General features: G+C 37.2%; 1 protein-coding gene across 4 annotated transcripts in view; it reads left to right on the top strand.

Annotated features, from left to right (window-relative positions):
• The window catches only part of PCGF5 (polycomb group ring finger 5), a 118156-nt gene that overhangs the window by 67297 nt on the left and 28948 nt on the right, over positions 1 to 21911 (top strand). For 3 of the 4 annotated variants that reach the window (XM_037727742.1, XM_037727743.1, XM_017498219.2), the window contains 4 exons: positions 8448 to 8544; positions 16317 to 16372; positions 16480 to 16539; positions 19387 to 19526. In XM_037727742.1, the coding sequence (XP_037583670.1) occupies positions 8448 to 8544; positions 16317 to 16372; positions 16480 to 16539; positions 19387 to 19526 (353 nt within the window). The remainder of the gene's footprint in view (positions 1 to 8447; positions 8545 to 16316; positions 16373 to 16479; positions 16540 to 19386; positions 19527 to 21911) is intronic. The other variant, XM_037727744.1, reaches the window with a different exon arrangement.

Raw genomic sequence — 21911 nt, 5'->3', positions numbered from 1 at the left:
TATGACTCCTGGAATGATCAGTATATAGATCATTATTTAAACAATGAAAGTTTGAAGGGAGGACCAAAGACTGAGCCCTGGGGCACCACTGTGGCATTTATCTATCAGGAAGAAAAGGAGGAATCAATGAGATAGGAGGACAGTGGGAAGAGTGGGTCCTGGAAGGCAAAGTAAACACTCAGTGTTGAGGTGAGATCAACTGTGTTAAGTGGGTTGAGTAAGATGGGGTTGAAAACAGATTTAGCAGTACATAGGTCATGGTGGTCTTTTCAAAAGCAGTTTCAATGGAGTGGTAGGAGCAAAAGTTTGGATAATGTCAGCAGATGGAAAATTTTTTACTTTCTGGTTTTGAATATTGTACTATTAATATATAAGTGTTTAATCTTAAAAGAATGGGGAGAGAGAAATTAAAGAAAGTAAGTTCCAGTATCTCAAGGAGTTTTACTGCAAAGGAGAGCAAAGAAATAGCTGATAAGGGAAGTAGGGAACAGATGTGGTTTTTGAGGTTCTTCTTGAGCTGGGGAAATATATTTAAATGTCATTAAGAATCTTTAGTAGATGGCAAAAGATGTAAGTGAAAGGGGAAAATTACTGGATCAGTGTTCTTAGGTCATGATAACAGGATCTGGCTTATAGGGCAGAACATGGCTTTAGATACCTACATGAAAGTTCTGGAAACAGGCAAGAACACAAAGAATAGATGCTAGTAGGTGAATAGGTATGGTGATAAACATTCTCTTTGTTCCAGTTACTTTTATTTCCTGTTGTTTTCTGTAAAATAGAAAGTGAGCTCCTCAGTGGAGAGTGAGGATGGCAGAGGATATGTTGGGGTTTGAAGAGACAGGAGAAGGTGTGAAATACAGGCAAGAGCGTAATGGACTTGTGACATTGAGTATGACAGCCTGGCAGATGAAGGATTCACGTGAGATTCATGGTCATGAATTTAAGGTGAGAGGCCAGTCAGTATGGTTGCATGTTTTTCTTCCACAAAGTTCCACTGTAATTGTGTAAAGGCAGAGTACATAGAGAGTTAGATTTAGCCAGGATTAGAGCTTAGTTGAGTAAGAATGACCAAAGAAGAAAGGAGAAGGGTAGTCGAAGTATAAAAGGGTGATGCTATCAAGGTTATGTGTGAGGAATTGATTATTTTGATTGATCATGGAATTTATATTGATAAGAAAGAATGGGGCCATCGCAGCACTCACTGAGCTACCAGCCTCTATGATCTTGGGGTCCCACTCGACTCTATAAGCCAGCTTACAGAGGTAAACTTTCCCGCCTTCTTAGACCGTTCAAGGTCTTCTGGTTTGCTCAGTCTAACTAGACCATGCTTAAATCCCCAGACTCTGTCCTAACCCTGTTCAAGCAAGGCGTGCTTTGCTGCTTGTTCCATTGTCTTAGCAAAAAAAAAAAAAAAAAAAAAAAAAGGAATAAACTGTTCTACTCAGTAGAAGATAGTTCTGTCCTTAGGGTTCTCTGTGAAATTGGAACTCATGTAGGCCTTTGAAAGAAATATACCAATATATGACACATTATATGAGATAGATAGATATATGTGTCTCGTATATAACGTAAGAGAAAAATTAGTTCATTATACAAATAAGAAGATACTGTTGCATGGAAGCAAATCAAAGCTATTCTGGAATTTTTTTAAATTAGTGTTTTACGTGTAAAAATAGGTATCAAAAGCAGGAAACTGATGCTTCTTCTCTTTGAACATGACCAGAGTTTACTTATAAAACTGCTAACAGATAAGAGTTTTCAAGACAAAAATACATATAAAATGAGCATTATCAAGAAATATTGTATGAAGATTATAAATTGCTTAAGGAAGGAAGAAAAAAATATGCATTTAAATTGACAGATAAAACCAACACATCCAAAAGATTTTCACAAAGGAAGTCACCCTTGGTCAGTTTTAATAAACAGAGCATTACTAATGAATGAAGACACTTAAAAACATGAGAGAAAAGGTTATTATTGTTTTATCATCAATTATACCAGAATTAGCACTCAAGAGCAGAAATTTGTGTATTTTGACATCAAAGCTGGGAAGCTCTCTCTCTGTGATACAGAAGAGACCTAGGTGGACCACACATACATCTAAGATAGCAACGACAAATGACCTTGTACCTTTTATGTAGACAGCCTCAAGAAATTGAAAATAGGAAATAGGATAGCCCAGAGGAGTTATATGCAAAGTAATTGGCTAGAGGAAGAACAAGATAACTTCTAGACTGAAGACTATACTGGAATTTAATTTGTGTTAAAATTAAACATAAAGCCGAGGACAGAATGCATAATAGAAAAGCATTGGTCAATCTTGGACACACACGTCACCCCACCCCAGTTAAAGAAGTGTCTTTCATACAAAGATAGGCCCTTCCTATTCAGGTGAAGCAATGTATCGTAAACATCATACTTGAGTTGCAAGACTATCACTGGGTAGAAATGGTGGCAGGGAATTAATACCAGTGAATGAGAGATACTTCAAGTTCCATCAGTACTATATCTGTTATTTATGATTAGTCCATCAAACTAATCATAGTCTGATGTTATTCAATTTTCTGATACTGATTCCTTATTTTATGCACATCCAATAATCTAATTTATGATAAAGCTCACATTTATTGAATACTTACAAGTTACCAGACATTATAAACCAGTAAACTTTACATATATTATCTCCTTTCAGCCTCACAAGAACCTGTGAGATAGGTACATTTGTTATCTCCCTTGTACACAGAGGCACAAAGTAAGTAGTTTGCTTAAGGGGAGAACTGGGATTCAGATATAAGTAGTCTGCCTCAAGATTATCTGGAACAACTATGCTGTACTATCTTGGTTTTTCATGTAGATCTGCATTATAGGAAGAGAGTACATTGATCACAAATTCTTTAATTATTTTTTGTCGTGTCATAGTGATTTCTTAATGGTGATAATAAAGTGACTTCTAGTGATGGTTTAGCAAAGAGCCAAATCCTGGAATGGGCAGCCTAACAATGGTACTAGTCAGTAAGATTTTTGTGATTACCTTCTGATCTCCCTTGGCCAGGGTTTCCCGGTTATCTTTTGGCTGCGTCAGTGAGAGGGTTTTGCACAGTTATAGTCCTGGTGCTAATCTCCTCGATATTCTAAATTAAATGGTCTGGGATGGAGCTTATGAGTCAATTCTTTAAAAATTCAAATTAGTGATTGTGATGCCCATTTAAATTTTAGAGCCACTGCTTTAGATGATGCAGTGGCTGTTTCTCTATTAATTTGTCCAACAACCTAGTTCAAATCTAAGAAATGGTAAAAGTAAGGAATTCACTTAGAAAACATTAGGCAAAAGTTTAATGATGTTTGTGATGGGGTAAATGTAAAGGGCCAGGTGTGCTGGCTAATCACAGAACTTTGAGAGGCTGAGGCAGGAGAATCACTTTAACATGGGAGTTTGAGACCAGCCTGGGCAACATGGTGAGACCCCGTCTCTACAAAAAATTTTAAAAATTAGCTGGGCATAGTGGCCGATATAGCTTGGCTGTGACCCCACCCAAATCTCAAATTGAATTGTAACTCCCACAATTCCCACATGCTGGGAGGAATCCAGTGGGAGGTAATTGAATCATGGGACAGGTCTTTCTCATGCTGTTCTTGCAATGGTGAATAAGTCTTACAAGATCTGGTGGTTTTAAAAAGAGGAGTTTCCGGGTGGGTGCAGTGGCTCACACCTGTAATCTCAGCACTTTGGGAGGCCAAGGCAGGCAGATCACAAGATCAGGAGTTCGAGACCAACCTAGCCAATATGGTGAAACCCATCTCTACTAAAAATACAAAAATTAGCCAGGAGTTGGTAGCGCATGCCTATAGTCCCAGGTACTCGGGAGGCTGAGGTAGGAGAATCGCTTGAACATGGGAGGTGGAGGTTGTAGTGAGGCAAGACTGTGCCACTGCAATCTAGCCTGGGTGATAGAGCAAGACTCCATCCCCCCCCCCCCACAAAAAGAGGAATTCCCCTGCATAAACTTTCCTTTTGCCTGCCACCATCCATGTAAGATGTGACTTGCTCCTGTTAAGTCCAGTAAACCCCTTTCTTTTGTAAATTGCCCAGTCTCAAGTATGTCTTTATCAGCAGCATGAAAACGGACTAATACAGTGGCCCATGCCTGTAGTCCTGACTACTCAGGAGGCTGAGGCAGGAGGATCACTTGAGCCCAGGAGTCTGAGGCTGCAGTGAACCATGATTGTGCCACTGCACTCCAGCCTGGGAAACCAGAGTTAGACCCTGTCTCAAACAAAGAAATAATAAATAATAAATATGTAGATATGATATGAATTTTTGATTTTGATACCAGGGACCAAATGTTATTATTAATTCTAAGATACATTGCATAGTGGTTTGGATTTTAGGCCTGGAGCTGCACAGCCTGGGGATGGATACCATCTTTGCTGCACAGTTGGGCAGATGCAAGCAGCCTACTCAGGCTCTCCATCACTACATTCCTCACTTGCCAAGGAGGATAGTAACTGTCCATACTATAATTCATACAAAGTCCTGAGCCCAAGCCTGATATTTGGTTAGTGCTCAGTAAATGTTAGCTAAGTGGTTACTTGTTTTGCCACCTGAGGACATCTTTGGTAAGCTTAACTCCCTGACCCAGGTGTTTCTTATGGCTATAGAATCTGTCTGTGAAGTGGCTGTTGAGAATGAAGACTTGACTTCATCTGCATACATAGTCTTAACCTTAGACTAGGACCTTTTTAAACATCATTTTTGGACCAATTTTGTTAACCACTACAGCGGTTGAGCAGTTAGAGAGTCTGCATTAAATCTTTAAGATACTTTTAAAATGTGCTGTACTGCTAGTATGGACTTCAAATTATAAACTAAGAATTAGGGGTGAGTTTTATAGTATTGAGAAGTCGTTTAAGCATCTAAGGGAAACCAAATCCTCACTTTACTTTTTCCAGCTTCTAGCTTCTAGCCTGGATTTCCTCAGGTTCTAATTTATATAAGGTTGTGCTTTATTTAACAGTTTTTAAAAGCCATTTGGGCGATATATCTTCTAGAGATTTTTTTAAAGGAACAAATAAGCTACTGAAAAGGGCTATATACAGTTTAAAAGGAGATGTAATTGTACAACTAGACATATTTAAGGCTCCTAAAATAAGGTATAAGACATTCTTTTTCTATATATTGTAGATTGTGTAAATAAAGTGTGAAGTAAATGTATCACATACACATACATTGGTTAAGAAAATGGATTCAAATACTGGTTTTAATCACTTACTGACTTCATAATTTTAGACAACTTGCTCAAATTCTCTGTTCAATTTTTTATGTATAAGAGGCTTAATAATGCTATCTAATTAATAGAGATGGAGTGAGGATTAGATTACTAAATTGTACTGAATTAAATATATGTTGATTAGGGCATACATGGACATAATATGTTGAATACATGTGCATATTTAGGATAAGGGCTGGTACATAAAGCCATTGTTAACTACGATAATGATAATGATAGCTACCACCAAATCATCCAAATGAAAAAGAAAGCAAGTCAAAATATTACATTGTTCAGCATCTTAAACTTGTCTTTTACTAAAACTATCTGAAAAAAATTGTCAGGAAAAACAGTTTTTGGTATTAGCCGCTGAAAAAATGTTTTAAAAAATTCACATCAGGGCTGGGCATGGTGACTCATGCCTGTAATCCCAGCAATTTGGGAGGCCAAGGCAGGCGGATCACTTGAGGCCAGGAGTTTGAGACTAGTCTGGCCAACATAGCAAAACCCCATCTCTACTGAAAATACAAATAATTAGCCTGGCGTGGTGTAGGCACCTGTAATCCCAGCTACCAGAGAGGCTGAGGCAGGAGAATCACTTGAACCCAGAAGATAGAGGTTGCAGTGAGCCGAGATCGCACCACTGTACTCCAGCCTGGGCAACAGAGTGATAGTCCGTCTCAGACAAACAAACAATTCACATCAGAAAACCTGGATTTAGGTCTTTGTGGTGCCATTCACCAGAGTAGGCAGGTGACTGGGCCTATTGAAACCTCTTTTTCACTAGCAAAAGTGGAATAAGATACTGTATCTCAGTTGTTGGTGTGAAAATAAATTCCACTCTTGATAGGAGGGATTCTGTCTCCATCTAGAATAGTATCCTTCAGTAGAGATAAAATGTGATCCATGTGTATAATTTAAAATTTTCTAGTAGCCACATTAAAAAAGAAACAATTGAAATTAATTTAAATAATATATTTAACCCAATATATCTAAAATATTGCCATTTCAACATGTAATTACTATAAAAATTATTGAGATTACCTTTTCATGTCATATCTGAAATCTAGTGTATATTTTATACTTAACATTACATCTCACCTTAAACTAGCCACATTTCCAATGCTTAGCGGCCACATGTGGCTAGTGGCTACTGTATTGGGCAGTCCAGATCTAGAATATAGATTACTCTTCGCTACCAGTGTTCTTGGGTACTAGTGCTGCTTTGACCATAAGCAATTAGCATAACTTTACTCTTAATGTATGCACCTTTGGATGCTTGAGCCCTGCAACTCTTTCATGAGCAGCCTAGCTTAGTAGAGCTTCTGAGAGGATAGGATTCTCCCCTTAGCCTTTTGGCTGATCCAGGTGAGGACTTGTTCTGGACATGTCACATGCCGCTCTATTTGGTCAAGCCCAGTAGACAACCAGGAATTGCCAAACCATTGAGTACAGTAAACCTTTTGAACCACAGGGATCAGAGCTCCATGTCAGGATCAGGCTTTTAAAATCCCTCCACTCTTGTTTCTTATCTGGGTTTTGTTTGTTTTTTGTTTTTGCCTCTTTCCCAAATTTCAGAGACTTATCTAGAATCCCTGAGAAAAGAGCAAATACCAGCAGTCTTCTGAAGGAATTCAGCTTGTCAGTCTGCTACTTCAACTTGGCATAACAAGGCAATCCTCTCTTCCCAAAGATTATTTTGACTTGAGAAGACATTTAGAACCCCTTCTGGGGACATGAAATTTGGGAAGAAGGGGAAGTATTCAATTGTACATAATAGCCCTGGGGCTAAACTTTTTATATCTAAGCTTTTTTTATTTTAAGATTTTCTGATACCATCTCTTACCCACATTTTGTGAGAATTGTCATGAAGGCAGTGTTATCCTAGGAGCTGTGTTTAATGGTAAAAAGAGGTAGAGAGTATAGGATTCAGATACATTCATCCAACAAAAAACTGCTCAAATGTCACCAACTTACGGGTAGCTAAGGGATCCTATCCTGATCACGTTATTTAAAATAGCTGCCAGCTCCCAGCACCCTGTCTCTACCTTATTTATTTTTTTTTTTTTTTTGCAGGCGGGGGCGGGGGGGCAGGTAAAAATATTACTTATCACTAACAAACCTAATCTCATGTGTAAGAATCCTAGTGTTTACTTTTGACCAAACATTTAGGTAAACTTTTAGATAGTGTAGATCATGAGGAGTGGAAAAGAAGTAGCTTGGAATGCAGCTGTGAAAGGGGAGTATTAGAGCCAATCTATACCATGTGAAAACTTCAGGTTATACAGGGTAATAGAATGAAGGAGGGGTATTAAGATGAGTAATTGAACTAATATTTTATATTTCAGGTGCTGTAAATATGTCTAAGGTATTGGGGCAAAACGATTGGCATAATAAGTAGTAGAAGCACTTAAGTGAAAGATGAGAGATTTAAAGCCAGAGAGATTAGTAGTGTTTGTAGGAAATGTGGGCTGTATAGTCTTGTGGCTCCAGACCCACAAGTCACATTTCCATTGTCTCTGTTTAGAATCTTTATTTGAAATTTTGTTTATCCCTGTCACTTTTTCAGTCATTCTTCCAATTTACCTCTCATGCCTTTGTCCCAGCTTGATACCATTGTTGATACTTTGTGCTCCATGGAATTACAGTACCTGTGAGTGGAAACTCATTACACCCTGCCAAGGGCAGAAAGTCCATTGTAACTCCCAGTTTGTCCCTGGAGCACCCTGCCAATAAAAGTAATACAAACAGGTTGAAAACTCTCAAGTTATGTTAAGAGTTATTTATGTTGCATTTAAATAAATGTTTATCAAAGGGAATAAATGCAGACTTAACTTTTTACCTTTTTCTGTCCTACTTCTTTAAATGAGAAAAACTTATTTTATGTAAATGCACCAACATTTTTAACCTAATATGATGATGAGTAGTATTTGGTGTGTGAACGTATTTAAGAAAAACAATAAGCAAAATAGCGTATGCTTTTTATTTGTGGCAGTAGACTTTTATTTCATTTGGGTTTTATTACAGTGTTACAATTATAAGGTTTTTGAAGTTTAATTAAATAATGATATTCTACTTGTAGTAGGTATTTTAAGTTTTGTTTCTAATTATACTTAGTTTAACATTAAATGAAAGTTCATATGATGCATTTTAACCTAACGTTTTCTTTCTTCTTAGTCTGTAAGACTTGTATTGTTCAGCACTTTGAAGATAGCAATGATTGCCCAAGGTGTGGCAACCAAGTTCATGAGACAAATCCATTAGAAATGTTGAGGTAAGGATATATATTTTACAGTTTATCTAATTTAAATAAGTTGAATGAGCACTTAATTTTTATTATATGTCATAGTATTTCATGTCTTGACTCAGTTAATATATAGGTCTTATGATTTTTAAGTATTTTATTAAATATTAAAAATAAGGTTTACATCTTAAATATTTAAGAAATACATTTCCAAATTAAAAGTATAACTTTCTCTTTGGCTGTAAGAGTGACTTTAGGTTACAGGTATTTTCAGTATTTTAAGTCTGTATTATGTTGAGCTACACAGTAGTAGAAAGATGGAGAACTCAGAGAAAAACTAATATTAGGACTACTGATTTTTAAATTTACCACTTACTCAAAAAATAGTATATGAAAATTTATGTAAAACTTAAAAGTTTTTTTAAGGCTACCATTTACTTTACCCCTCAACTTACGCAGTATAATCATATATTTTTAAAGCTGGAAGTAGTCTATGAGATTCTAATCCAAATCCCTTTATTGAAATCTGGAGAAGTGATGTGACCTAACCTAAATTTTCACAGAATACCTCAAATGTCACTTTCCAGCTACAGGCCATGTGTCCTCACCACTAGACCCATTTCCATCCCATTGTTTCCCATCCGCTATAGCTCTAACGCAGATCACTTGTGTGATCTTTAAGAAGCTACACATCTAAAGATAGAGCTAGATAGTCTCTGGAAACTTTCATAACTCTCTTATTTGTGTGGTGTTTGCCGTCATTCTATAAATCTGGATTTGCAAGTCTTACATTTCAGACTTTTGTTTTTCAATTTTAATGCCTGTTTGGGATGATTTGTCTACAGGTAAATGTCTAGCCCTGTGGTTTTCAAAGTGTGATCCCCAAACCATTAGTATCATGTTAGAAATGACAGTTCTCAGACCACACATCAGAGCTGCTAAATCAGACACTTGGGGATTGGAGCTCACTTAGTTTAGCAAGCTCTCTAGGCGATGCTAATATATGCCAACATTTGGGAACCACTGGTCAACTCTGGTCTGTAATTCTGAGCAAGCCTTTTTCTAGTTGGATTTATATCAGTACCTCTCAACCAGGGGTGATTTTGCCCCAGGAAACATTTAGCAACATCTGGAGACATTTTTGGTTGTCGGATCTGGATGGGTGCTCCTGGCATCTCGTAGGTAGGGACTAGGGATGCTACTAAGCATCCTACAATGCACAGGATAGGCCCCACACAGCAAAATTTATCCAGCCTAAAACATCAATAGTACTGCAATAAGGAAACTGACTTCAGTAATTCGGAGAATAAAGCAAACATTTTCTCTTAAATAATTTTTTTTCTTAATTTTAAAACAGGAAACTGTTAATATCCAGTTGTAATGAAAAATTATTACCAACTGTTAATAAAAACTAAAATAATTTATTTTTTATTAGAATAAAAAACTTAATAAAAAAGAGTTAATAATAATTACCTTCTCTGTTCTTAAAGGACCACATCATAAGGCATTTTATCTTAATCCTTTGGTTCTGGCCATTAGATACCTGAAGGAATCCAGACACTGTTTAATCAAATCTGTTCTGTTGGCTAAAGTATAACATATATTTTTAACTTTTTATTTGGAAATAATTTCAAACTTAAAAATAATCCCCCAAATAAAAGTAGTACAAGAACTACTTGCATTCTGTTCACTCAGATTAGCCTCTTATTAACATTTTATATCATTTGCTCATGAGCATGTGTGTACTGCATGCTTTATTTTTTCTGAACTATTTGAGGGTAAGCTACATGTATCATGGCCCCTTACTCTTAAATATTTCAGTGTATATTTCCTAAGAATAAGGATATTGTATCACATAACCACAGTATGATTGCATTGGTATAATACTTTAACCTAACTTCCATATTCTAGTTTTCTCAAATTATCTAAAGATATCCTTTATAGAAATTGTTTTCCTCCTAAAATTCAACTGAAATTACTGCAAAGGAATTATTTTAAAGACATAAACTCAGAGATAATAAGAACAAGATACTCTGTGTCTTCGGCACCTAGGTTCTCAGTAAGTACTTTTTATTTTTTTTATTTATTTATTTATTTATTTTTTTGAGACGGAGTTTCGCTCTTGTTACCCAGGCTGGAGTGCAATGGCACGATCTCGGCTCACCGCAACCTCCACCTCCTGGGTTCAGGCAATTCTCCTGCCTCAGCCTCCTGAGTAGCTGGGATTACAGGCACGCGCCACCATGCCCAGCTGATTTTTTGTATTTGTAGTAGAGACGGGGTTTCACCATGTTGACCAGGATGGTCTCGATCTCTTGACCTCGTGATCCACCCGCCTTGGCCTCCCAAAGTGCTGGGATTACAGGCTTGAGCCACCGCGCCCGGCCAGTAAGTACTTTTTAAAGGATAAGAAGAAATGGTAGAATAGATGTCAGCAGAAACTGAAAACTAGAAAGCAAACTGGTGGTGGTGACAGTTGAACAGACCTCAGAGGCCTAAGTATACCAGGGAACTAAGGAGTAGGGAGATAGTAGGGAGGGGACAATCTTTACTAAAGTTTCCTACAGCAGGCTCCTTTTTAGCCCAAACTAGGTCACATGACACTCACTAGGTAAAGTGGTGTGGTGGGTTTTGAAATGCTTTAACAAATCATGAATTATCCTAGGGGGTGCCCACATTGCAGCCAGAACATAATTGGATTTTGTTAGCAAGCAATAAGGGGAATTTAGGCTCCTTCGTTAGGTACCTAAATTGCCTGTGACACATGTAGCAAAAAATTTCCCTTCTATGTACTTTTTCTCAGTAAGCTTTTGGGAAGCTTGAGTATAAACCAAGAAAGAATAAAGGAATCTAACATAGCAGGGAGGTGAAGGGATCTGACAGTTGTGCAGCAGGCCTGGGAAACAAGCAGTCTGTATTTGTACTGTCCAGTATGGTAGCAATTAGCCACATGAGGTTGTTAAGCACTTTCAATGTTGCTAGTGCAACTGAGGAATGGAATTTCTAATTTAATTTCAATTAAAACCTGAAGCAGTGTAAATATTTTCCCACTAAAGATAACTTTATTCTTCAATAAATAAAAATTACTAAATTATTATTAAATATATTTTCATATATAACAAAACATTAAAGTTAGTTTTACATAAAAAGTGTAAAGTAACTGATGTTAATGTGCCTACTAAAAATTTAAAATTACATATTTGACTCACATTATATTTCTATTGGACATCACTGATATAGACAGTAGAAGGAAGTTGGAGGAAGATGCCCCTCCATGAGGGGAATCATTCATTCAGCAAATATTTACTGGATGCCTGCAATGTCCAGACATTATTCTAGGTGATTGAGGTCCATTCGCAGACAAAATAGGTAAGGATCTTTGCCCTTGTAGATTTAATATTTTTGTAGTGACAGACATTCAATAAACCATATAATAAGTAACTTATATGGTATGTTAGAAAGTGAAAATTACAAAGGGAAGAAAGGGAGAAGTGTTGTGGGGTGAGGAGGTCAGGAGTGTCAAGGGAGCAGCAGATTGCAGTTTTAAATAAGATGTTGAGGATCGGCTTCAATGGGAAGGTGAGATTTAAGCAAAGACTTGGAGACTATGAGAGGTTAACCATGGATAGGACTGGGAAGGCATGCCTATTCCAGGTAAAGGGAGCAGCCAGTGCAAAGCGCCTAAGTCAGAAGTGTATATATGCCTTGTTGGACAACCAGCAAGGAGACCTGGGTGTCTGGGGAACAATGAGTGAGAGACAGAATACTGGGTAACAAGGGCAGAGAGATCATGAAATTCCAGATCATGAAGGGCCATGTAGGCCACTATAAACATTTTATCTTTTACTCCAAATGAAATGGGGAGCCTATGCAGGATTTTGGTTGGAGGATTGATCCGATATGAACATTTTGATGACTGTATTGAGAATGCCCTTGCATATAGCAAGGCAAGGGTAGAAGCAGGGAGAACAGTTAGAAAGTAATTGCACTGACCCTGGTGAGAGGTAGTAGCTGAAGAGGGGACAAGAAATGCTCATATTCTGAATATATTTCTAAAGTAGATTCAGCAAGGTTTGCTGATGGAATGGATATAGGATAAAGAAGAGTTGAACATGACTTTAAGATTTCTGATCTGAGCATTACTTTAAGATTTCTTAACTGAGCAACTGGAAGAACGGAGTTGCCATTAACTGAGTTGGGAAGATTAATAATAGAGAATGGAAGGGGTAGATCAGGACTTTGATTGTGGACATGTTGAGTTATTCATTTCAGAGAAGAGAGAAAGTTGGTAAGTGTATATATATATATATATATATATATGGGTCTGGAACTCAAAGGGAGAGGTCTAGGCTAGAGATAAACATTTGGTAGTCTTTAGCATATAGAAGATTTTTCAAGTTGTGAGGCAGGATGTGATCACTTCAGGGAGTAAGTACAGAGAGGAATGAGTAAAGGACCAAGGACAGAGCCCTGGAGAACTCCAGCATTAAGTGTTCAGAGACAGGAGGAGCCAGCAGAAGAAACTGAGAAGGTGCAACCAGTGAGGTGGAGGAAAATCCAGGAATGTGTAGTGCCCTAGAAGTCAGGTGAACACAGTATGTATGTCAAAGAAGACGGAGTGATCCATCTGTGTCATTTGTTGTTTATGGGTACAAACAAGGTGAAGACTGAGAATGATTATTAGATTAAGCAACGTGGAGGTCATCAACTTTGAAAAGAGCACTTGCAGGTGCTCCTCTCAACTCTAAAGAAGCTGTGAGACAAAAAACCTAATTGGATTGTTTTAAGAGAGGAATTAGCAACAGTGAGTATAGACAGCTCTTTCAAGGAGTTTTGCTACAAATGGGAGCAAAGAAATTGGGGGCAGTGGTGGGTTACTGTCAAGTGCAGCCAAGAAGTTTCTTTATTTTGTTTTGATAAGGGAAAAATAATGCCATATTTGAAGGGAATGATCCAGTAGAAAGCAGAAAGTTAATAATATAGGAGAGTAGGGAATGGAATTTAACAGCATAAGAGGAGACACTGGTTTTCAATAGGAGCACTGAGAAAAAAAGTTGTAGCAACAGGCAGGCAGGCAGAGAGTACATGATGCAGATGCTATAGGTAAGTATGGTGGCCAGGGCCTATGGAAGTTTGTTTTTTCTTGCTTTGACATATTTCACTGAGAGGAAAGTGTTTATCAGCCAAAATTAAGGATGGAGAAAAGGGATTTGGAGGGTTGGGGAGGGAAAAAAGCGTGTTGTCAAGGAGAGTGAGAGAATCAATACACTTGGGAGTGTAGTATGATTCCTGGAAAACTTAAAGGCATATTTGGGTTGTAGTTTGGAATTTGAAGTGCTGTGGTTGTGTTTTTATGCAGCCATGGGTACCAGTGCAGAGTTGAAGGAAAGTTGTATTTAACCCAAGTTGTACCAAATAATTTTGAGCAAGTAAGATAGAGACAAGGGTACATGTAAGGAAGTGATTTAATGACTGACCGTAAAACAGATTAATCCTAAGTTGGGTTGAGAGGACAGAAAAGGGCATCAAAGTGGTAAGTAATGTTTCAGAGGAAACAGAAATAAAACTAAGTTGATTCCTGATCTGTTTGTACATAGTGAGAAGTGCTATTTTTTATGCACTCCTTCTACTAAATAGCCTGGGAAAACTTTACAAGTAACTTCGTCTTGAAGAATAAGATAGCATTGGTTTGATCGGAGAGTATAAAGAGTATTTGAGCCAGGATGTAAAAAACGAGGGAGAAAAAATGAATTGAAAAAGACAAGGAATTCTTGGGATAATTGAATAAGCCAGTTGGCTGGAGAAGAGAGACAGTGAGTGAATAGTACCAGTTATGGTATAGGTTGGACTCAAGTTATGTAAATACATGAAGCCAGGTAGTAGGGAAAAATTAGTTCTTGAGAGGTAACTAACACAATCAGATTAGTACTTTAGGAAGATTCATTGTGAGCTTGTCTCTGCTCTGTTCAAAGTAGGATGGTAATTGAAGGAACGGAAGAAATGATGGAGGAATAGATGGGACAGATGTGGTTTGGTGAGTAAATGTGTAAATGAAGGGAAAGAGAGAAGTTAAGATCCTTCTCATATTTTGAGCCAACTTGGGAGAATTATGGTATTACTTAAAAATTTAATTTAAAAAATGTGAGACAGTGGGTGAGGTACTTAGTATTTTATTGGAGAAGGATAGATGAGACAATCTTGACATAGATGAATAAAAGGAGGTATTTGAAATGTTTAGCATTCTTTGGAAATATGGAACTTGAAATCAGCAGAGAGATGTTACATAAAGGCATGTAGATAGACACATGGATGGATCTCTGCCTATATGTTAGTTTTGAAGACACCAAAGCAGATGAAATCCCCAAGGAAGACAGAACTTTGAAAAGATCAGAGTGCAGAGTACAAAGCAAGGGAGAATATCAGATTTAAAAGTAGCTGGGAAACAGAAAAATACTTAGTAACAAAGAAAGAACAGACTTGGAAATTTAAAAAATGAAAACAAAGGAGATTTTCAGGGAGGCAGGCAGTGTCAGACAACACTGTCAAACTGCTGCAGAGAAATATAGAAGAAATGTAAACAAACAAGAATTTTTAAGTTTAAATTTTAATTCTAAAACTTTTAAACCTGTTCAGTATGGAAGTTATGGATGATTTGCAGAGTTCAGTAGAGTAAAAGAAGGAAAACAGAGTAGGGTACAGAAATAATGTAGGTTTTACTTTCATATTTTTTTCCAGTTAGAAGAAAAGATTGAGAAACAGAATAATAGTTTGAAAATACAATGCATTAATAAAGGTTTTGGGTCTTTTTTTTTGATACAAGAAACCTCTATGTGTTTGTAGTCTTGTAGAAGAGTAATGCCGTTAAGCAGGGGTAGGAAGAGGGTGTTGTGGGGGCAAGAGAATGGGATTAAAGACAAAAAGCCATGAAAAAGGTGAATTATATAGCAGGAAAGAAAATAAGAAAAATGTCAAGATAAATATTTGAAGTTTTCATTTCAGAAGGTAAAATGATAAAGTGGTCTACATTTCTCAGAAGAGTGGAATGGAGATTATTTCCTTTATGGGAAAGAGCCAGAGCTGTGGTAGAAATTTTGAGAATGGGGGTATCAGCTGTTGCTGCATAACAGCAACTCCTAAACTGATGCTTGAAAAAGCAAGCATTTATTATTCCTCCTAGTTCCCTGGGTAAGCTGGGTGGTTCTTCTGGTCTTGGCTGGGCTCACTCATGCTAATGCAGTTTGCTGTGTGCATTGGGTAATCTGCTGTGCTGATTTTGGGGGATGGGCTGTTTGTGGACTAGTCTAAAATGGCTTCAGCTGGGCAGCTTGGTCTCTTCTACATGGTCTCTCATCCTCTAGCCTTGTTCTCATACTATCAGGATTCTATGAAAGAGAGAGAAATAGAAACAAAAGCATGTGATGCCTGTTGAGGCCTAGGCTTAGAACCAAGCACAGTCACTTGTGCCACATTCTGCTGGCCTCAACAAGTTTTAAGGCCAGCCCATATTTCCAAGGCAGGGAAATAGACTCCCCTCCTTAGTCAAGGGAGGAATTTCAAAGTCATGCTCAAGAGTGTGGATATAGAGAAAGCTGGGGACTGGGACCATTTTTGTAATCAGTCTACTACTGGGGAAGGCTGGAAATAGGTGTGTTCCCTGGACAGAAGAGTGTGGTATAGTAAATGTGCTAAAATTGTATATGTTCTATATTTTGTAATACATATAAGATATACATTTCAGACTATTTACGTGTCAGATTTTGGTATCTTCATTGTTAGTATATTCTTTCTCTCCCCTTTCGAAGGTTGGACAATACATTAGAGGAAATTATATTTAAGCTGGTCCCTGGACTGCGAGAACGTAAGTGGCTCTTTGGGTTCTTGCAGACTTTTGTGTTTTATGAAATCAACATTTCTATTACAAATTTCATGACTTTTCTTTTTATACTCTCTTTCATTTAAATTTAGAAGAACTTGAGCGTGAATCTGAATTTTGGAAGAAAAATAAGCCTCAAGAAAATGGACAAGGTGACTTTTTCTTATGTCTGTTTCTGAAAGCATCCTTAAATTGGTTAGTTTTTCATAGCTTAGGTGAACTAATAGCTCTCTTCAGGCTCACATTTTTCCTGTATTAAATTTCTGCTCCCTTTTATTTACATTATGAACCTTTTTCTCTGTAGGAGATTTTATATAAATGAATGTAAATCTGAAGTCACTTTAGTAGAAGATAATTGGAAACAGAGGAAACTGGACTTTGGGAAGAGAAAAGGGAGATAAAAGAGAAAATTGGCTAGATGTTTATAGTAGTAATTTCTAGGGAGCTAAAGGAAGCTGAAGTAAGAAATAGCCACAGCTTGCAACTAAACAGTGAAGAGCTTTGTGTTTTATTTCTTTCGTATGTTTGTCTCTATAGGAGAAGGAACTGAGATGTGGCTGAAAGCCAGATCAGGAGATTTTACTATGCTTTAATATTCTGGAATGAAGTTTTTATAAGTAGAGCTCAGGTGATACAAACCTATATGTCATGGAAATTTAGAAAGTATTTCTGGATGCTTATGGGAATTTTCCCCATCACCTATGCTGCATGTCCAGATTTCTCCTCTAGGTTCCAAGAGACTCAGCAATTAGTAATTTTTAATAATTGCAGCAAAGGGGCAAACATTACTGAGCAGATAAAAGGCTTTTAGCATACATATATATGTATAAAATCCACACAAAGGGATATATGAAATAAGAAAGTAGTATCATTCCCATTGTTTTTTTAATATGAGATTTAATTTAAGATGTCCTAAATACCATTTAAAGTTATTCAAGAATATGTGTGTGTTCTTATGGGGCCACTTGTGAGTTCAGCCTCCCAATCTTGGTTTTCCCGTAAGATCACAGGATTGCCAATTATACATGACGAAGGTAGATGAGAAAATGCCATCTCTCTCTTAATCTGTAAAATGGAGATTATCATTTTATTAGTTCAACTTAACTGTGCAAAGTCGTTTTCTTAGAGAAGGGGAAGTTCGAGAATAGTTTTGATGATTAGAGTAAGGTAGCAAGAGACTATTTTTAATCTATAACAACAACAACAAAAAAAAGCAAAGAAGCTAAGCCTGACCAAAAAAATGACTTAACTAGGCCTTTTTTTACCCAAATATACACTGCAATTAGACAACGATAAGCAATTGTAGTAGTGCTGTAATAAAAATACAGATAAGATAAGGCTAATTAAATATTCCAGTTTTTGACTATCTTTTCAAGAGGACAGGAGCCTGGGAGATTGTCCTCAGAAATTATGTGGCAGGTTTACTCTATTATTCTACATATCACAGATTGACCTGTGAAGGGCTGTAGCCTACTTTGTGAATTTTATCTCCCTTTTCCTATTGTTTCTCCCTTTTTAAAGTATTTATGGTATTTGGTCTTTAGCTTGGGTGGAGAATTTGGATTTTTTGTTGGAGCTGGGAGTTTGGTTCATAGAAGGCAACTCCTGTGTATGTGCATTCTCTATAAATAAGCAGAAGAAAACATGTAGAAAAATACCCCACCTCCCTGCTTTATGGTACACCTGTAATGCTTTTACTATAGGTATCCAAGGGGATTTAGCCTGTCACTTTGCAGGGAAGTTTTTCTACAATGTAATGTTTGGCTGGCTAAATTTTTCAGGTTTTAGCTTAAAGGTATTTCATCCGGAAATTGTCCCTGAACCTCTGCTTCACTCCCAAAGTTTGGGTTTACTCTCTCTTTTACATGTGCCTGCATAGTCCATTTTACTTCTCCCATCCTATATTTGTCTGGTTTCTTTTTTGTTTTTCTCTTTTTTATTTACCTTTATTTCATCCCATATCCTGACCACTGTGAGAGTGAGGATGATAGCTGCAGGTTCAGTATTGTTCCCTCAGGCCTTGTATGATGTGTATCCAACATAATGTTAAAGCTACTCAACCAATGCATGATAAATATAGCTGCAATATTTATAGGGTACAGGTAATAGGTGAAATACATTTGTATATAATACAAAGTAGGCCATTCAGATTTCTTTGAGTTGTAACATACATTAATAGCTGTATACGTGTTACAAAGCTAATTCATTATACTCATTTTTTTTCACTAGCTGATTTTATATCTAGTAATTTGAAATTTTGAGAACTTAGTTTTATAATTTAAAGTGTTTGGTTTTAATTTGAATATATACTTCTGTATATAAACTTGAGTATAATTCATATATATACATATAAATAATTTGGAAGTATTTTTTTATATCCTGTTTATTCTCTAACGTAGTCTAATCACTAATTGCAATTATTTTTTTGGCTAAATACAGCTAGTCCTGAATCTTTCATTTGGATGTCCCAGTGAGCGTAGAAATCTTAAACTAAGTTAATAAGTCTCCAATTAAAAAAAGAATTTCCAAGGCCGGGCGCGGTGGCTCAAGCCTGTAATCCCAGCACTTTGGGAGGCCGAGGCGGGTGGATCACGAGGTCAAGAGATCGAGACCATCCTGGTCAACATGGTGAAAACCCGTCTCTACTAAAACTACAAAAAATTAGCTGGGCATGGTGGCGCGTGCCTGTAGTCCCAGCTACTCAGGAGGCTGAGGCAGGAGAATTGCCTGAACCCAGGAGGCGGAGGTTGCGGTGAGCCGAGATCGTGCCATTGCACTCCAGCCTGGGTAACAAGAGCGAAACTCCGTCTCAAAAAAAAAAAAAAAAGAATTTCCATTGTTGAGTTGGTTGGAACATTTTAAAGATACTATATTCTTCTTCAAAAGCTGTTAGGAAATTTTTTTAAGTTGATTTTTCTTTTGATAATCAGTGTATTATTATTGCTTAACTTTACAATCAATTTTGATTCATAGCTGTTAATTTTGTTTAAATTATGCAGATGTTACTTCAAAAGCTGACAAACCGAAAGTAGATGAAGAAGGTGATGAAAATCAAGATTATCACAGAAGTGACCCACAAATTGCTATCTGTCTAGATTGTTTACGAAATAATGGACAATCGGGGGACAATGTAGTAAAGGTGAGTGAACAAGACTGTGGTATTTTTATGATCAGTTTATAGTAAACCCTTGGTAATTTGTTGACAAATTTTCTAATGCTTCAAAATGTTTGCTTTCAAAGTTTTAATTAACATAATTAAATAAAATGTCATTCTTTGACAATCCTATGCTTACAAATTGTTGCAATTCCCACAACTGAACCGTCCTGGGTCAATGCCACCATCTAGTGGCTAATGCACAGAATCACACCTCTCTTTCTCCACCTCCTTTTATACCTTTGTTGGGAGTTCATATGCATAGTTTCTGTTTTTTAAGCATGGTGACAAACTTAGAGACTTTTATGTCACCATTAATTCTAGCCCTTTTATTAATTATCTTCTAATTTCATCCTTTATTTCTCTATTTTTATTTGCAACTCAACAAGATTTTCATGTCAGGGCTAATGTATTTTGTGAATAATTTAATCAATTCGTTTTGAAGTAAAATTGGAGGTTGTAAAATGCCTCTGAACTTTTAAATTGCTTGAAGGCTGTCTCTCCTCCTACCATCCCACCTTCAAGTAGGGCCTTGTGTCTGTTCTTCTCTTCTTTATACAAAGAACTTTTAAGTCCTAGTTTCCAACTCCGCCATCTTTCTCAAGCTGAAGTATTATATGTCTAAGTATTTTTAAATAGACCAGTTGAGAATTTCACTAACACCAGAAACTTGACTTGTCTAAAGGCAAATTCATTATACTTCCATCTAACTTTAAACATGCCGTTTCAGTTACGACTACTGTCTTTTGGTCAGTCAGATAAGTTCAAAAGCTTGGCATCATCTTTGACCTGTTACTCTTTTCTTTCAACCAGTTACTAAGTCCTGCAAAATTCCCCCCAGTTCAGTGCTGCTCACCCTTATATCTAGATTTGTTTAAGTAGTTATTAAGTGTTTTCTGTACGCCTAATTTTTTTTCTGTTATCCAGGGCTAGGGCCGTTTGCCTGAGTGTATGTAAGACTCAGGGTGAGGGCCATGACCAATCTCAGGGTCAGATCGTAAGTATTTTAGGCTCTGTAGGCCATATGGTCTCTGTTGCAGTTTACTCAACTTATTCATTATAGCACTAAAGCAGCACAGTAAATGAGTGGGCATGGTTGTGTTTCAATAAAACATTATTCATAGAAATCAATGGCAAGCCAGATTTGGCCTGAGGACATGGCCATTGTATAGGCCAAAAGTTTGCCACCTTTTGGCCTGTGCAATTAAGTCATAACTCCTTATATTAGCATTCAGTGCCCTTCACTAACAAGCACCTCTCTTGATAAGTTTATCTCCCATCAAACCCATTAGTAAATTCTCCTCTCAAAACAAGTGATTATTCCTTTATGTATGTGTTCATTCTCTTTCTCTCTCCTCCCCCCTCCCCCACCCATGTGTGCCTGTGTGTGTATGTGTGTGTGTGTGTGTGTGTGTGTGTGTTGGAAACTATATTATCTGATAAAAGATCTGTGTCTAGAATACATAAAAGCTTGTATTATGAATATTTAAGACCTCTAAAACTTTGAACAACCCTTCCTTTGTTCTTTCCTCTTCCACCATCCTATGCTTCTGTCAAGACCCAGAGATTTTTGTTCTTTGTGATGCTTTTCCCAACCTAGTGAATCCCTTCTCTGAAATTCTGTAGTACTTTTATTTATCCCTCAATTAGGGATTGGTTTGTTATCTATTAAGGATGCACCTAAGAGTTCTAGGCACTATCTTATTTTATGTGTGCATTGTCCTTAGTACTAGATTCTAATCCCTTAGTGGCAGAGACACAATGTCTGTATTGCTTTTAGCCTTCTCTGCCATCTCATTCCTCTGCAGTAGGGTGTGATTCTCAAATGTGGTGGGGCAGTAGTTGCATGCATAGTTTATACAGAATACCTACTGCTTTTGTAATACAGAAGTCAAAGTCGAGTGGGATGTCAATAAAAAGAGTAGACTATCTCTGAAAATTCACTTCTTTGTAAGTATGAAAATACTGGCAAAAATGTTGGATATCAGCTTTTTTAGAGATCTAATATTAATCAAAGGCTTATAAGTGCCTATAGAGCACTTTATCAATAAGATTACTAACTCTTAGTGTAAAGGGTGAGCTGTGTGGCATTTTAACTTGCTTTAATTCCACCCCACACTCAAACTCTGCAGTAGCCTTGAAAATAACAGCCTGCTTTCCCATTGCAGCCTCTCAGGCACCAAAGGGAAAGAACAGAGGTAGAGCTCTTTTAAAGCCTCATTGCCAAAGAATGGTCATTATTTGACCTATCTGGTTGTTTCCTAGAAGACCCCACTTACAAGCTTGTCAGTATTTGATTTGACTTGGAACTTGCCTCCATGAAAAATCCTTCTCTTTGGGTGGGGGAAAGGGGCATTTGTCGAAAACAAT

Source organism: Cebus imitator, unplaced genomic scaffold, assembly GCF_001604975.1.
Source record: "Cebus imitator isolate Cc_AM_T3 unplaced genomic scaffold, Cebus_imitator-1.0 Scaffold238, whole genome shotgun sequence".
In the NCBI taxonomy this organism is placed as follows: domain Eukaryota; kingdom Metazoa; phylum Chordata; class Mammalia; order Primates; family Cebidae; genus Cebus; species Cebus imitator.
This window is presented reverse-complemented; position numbering and strand designations above follow the sequence as displayed.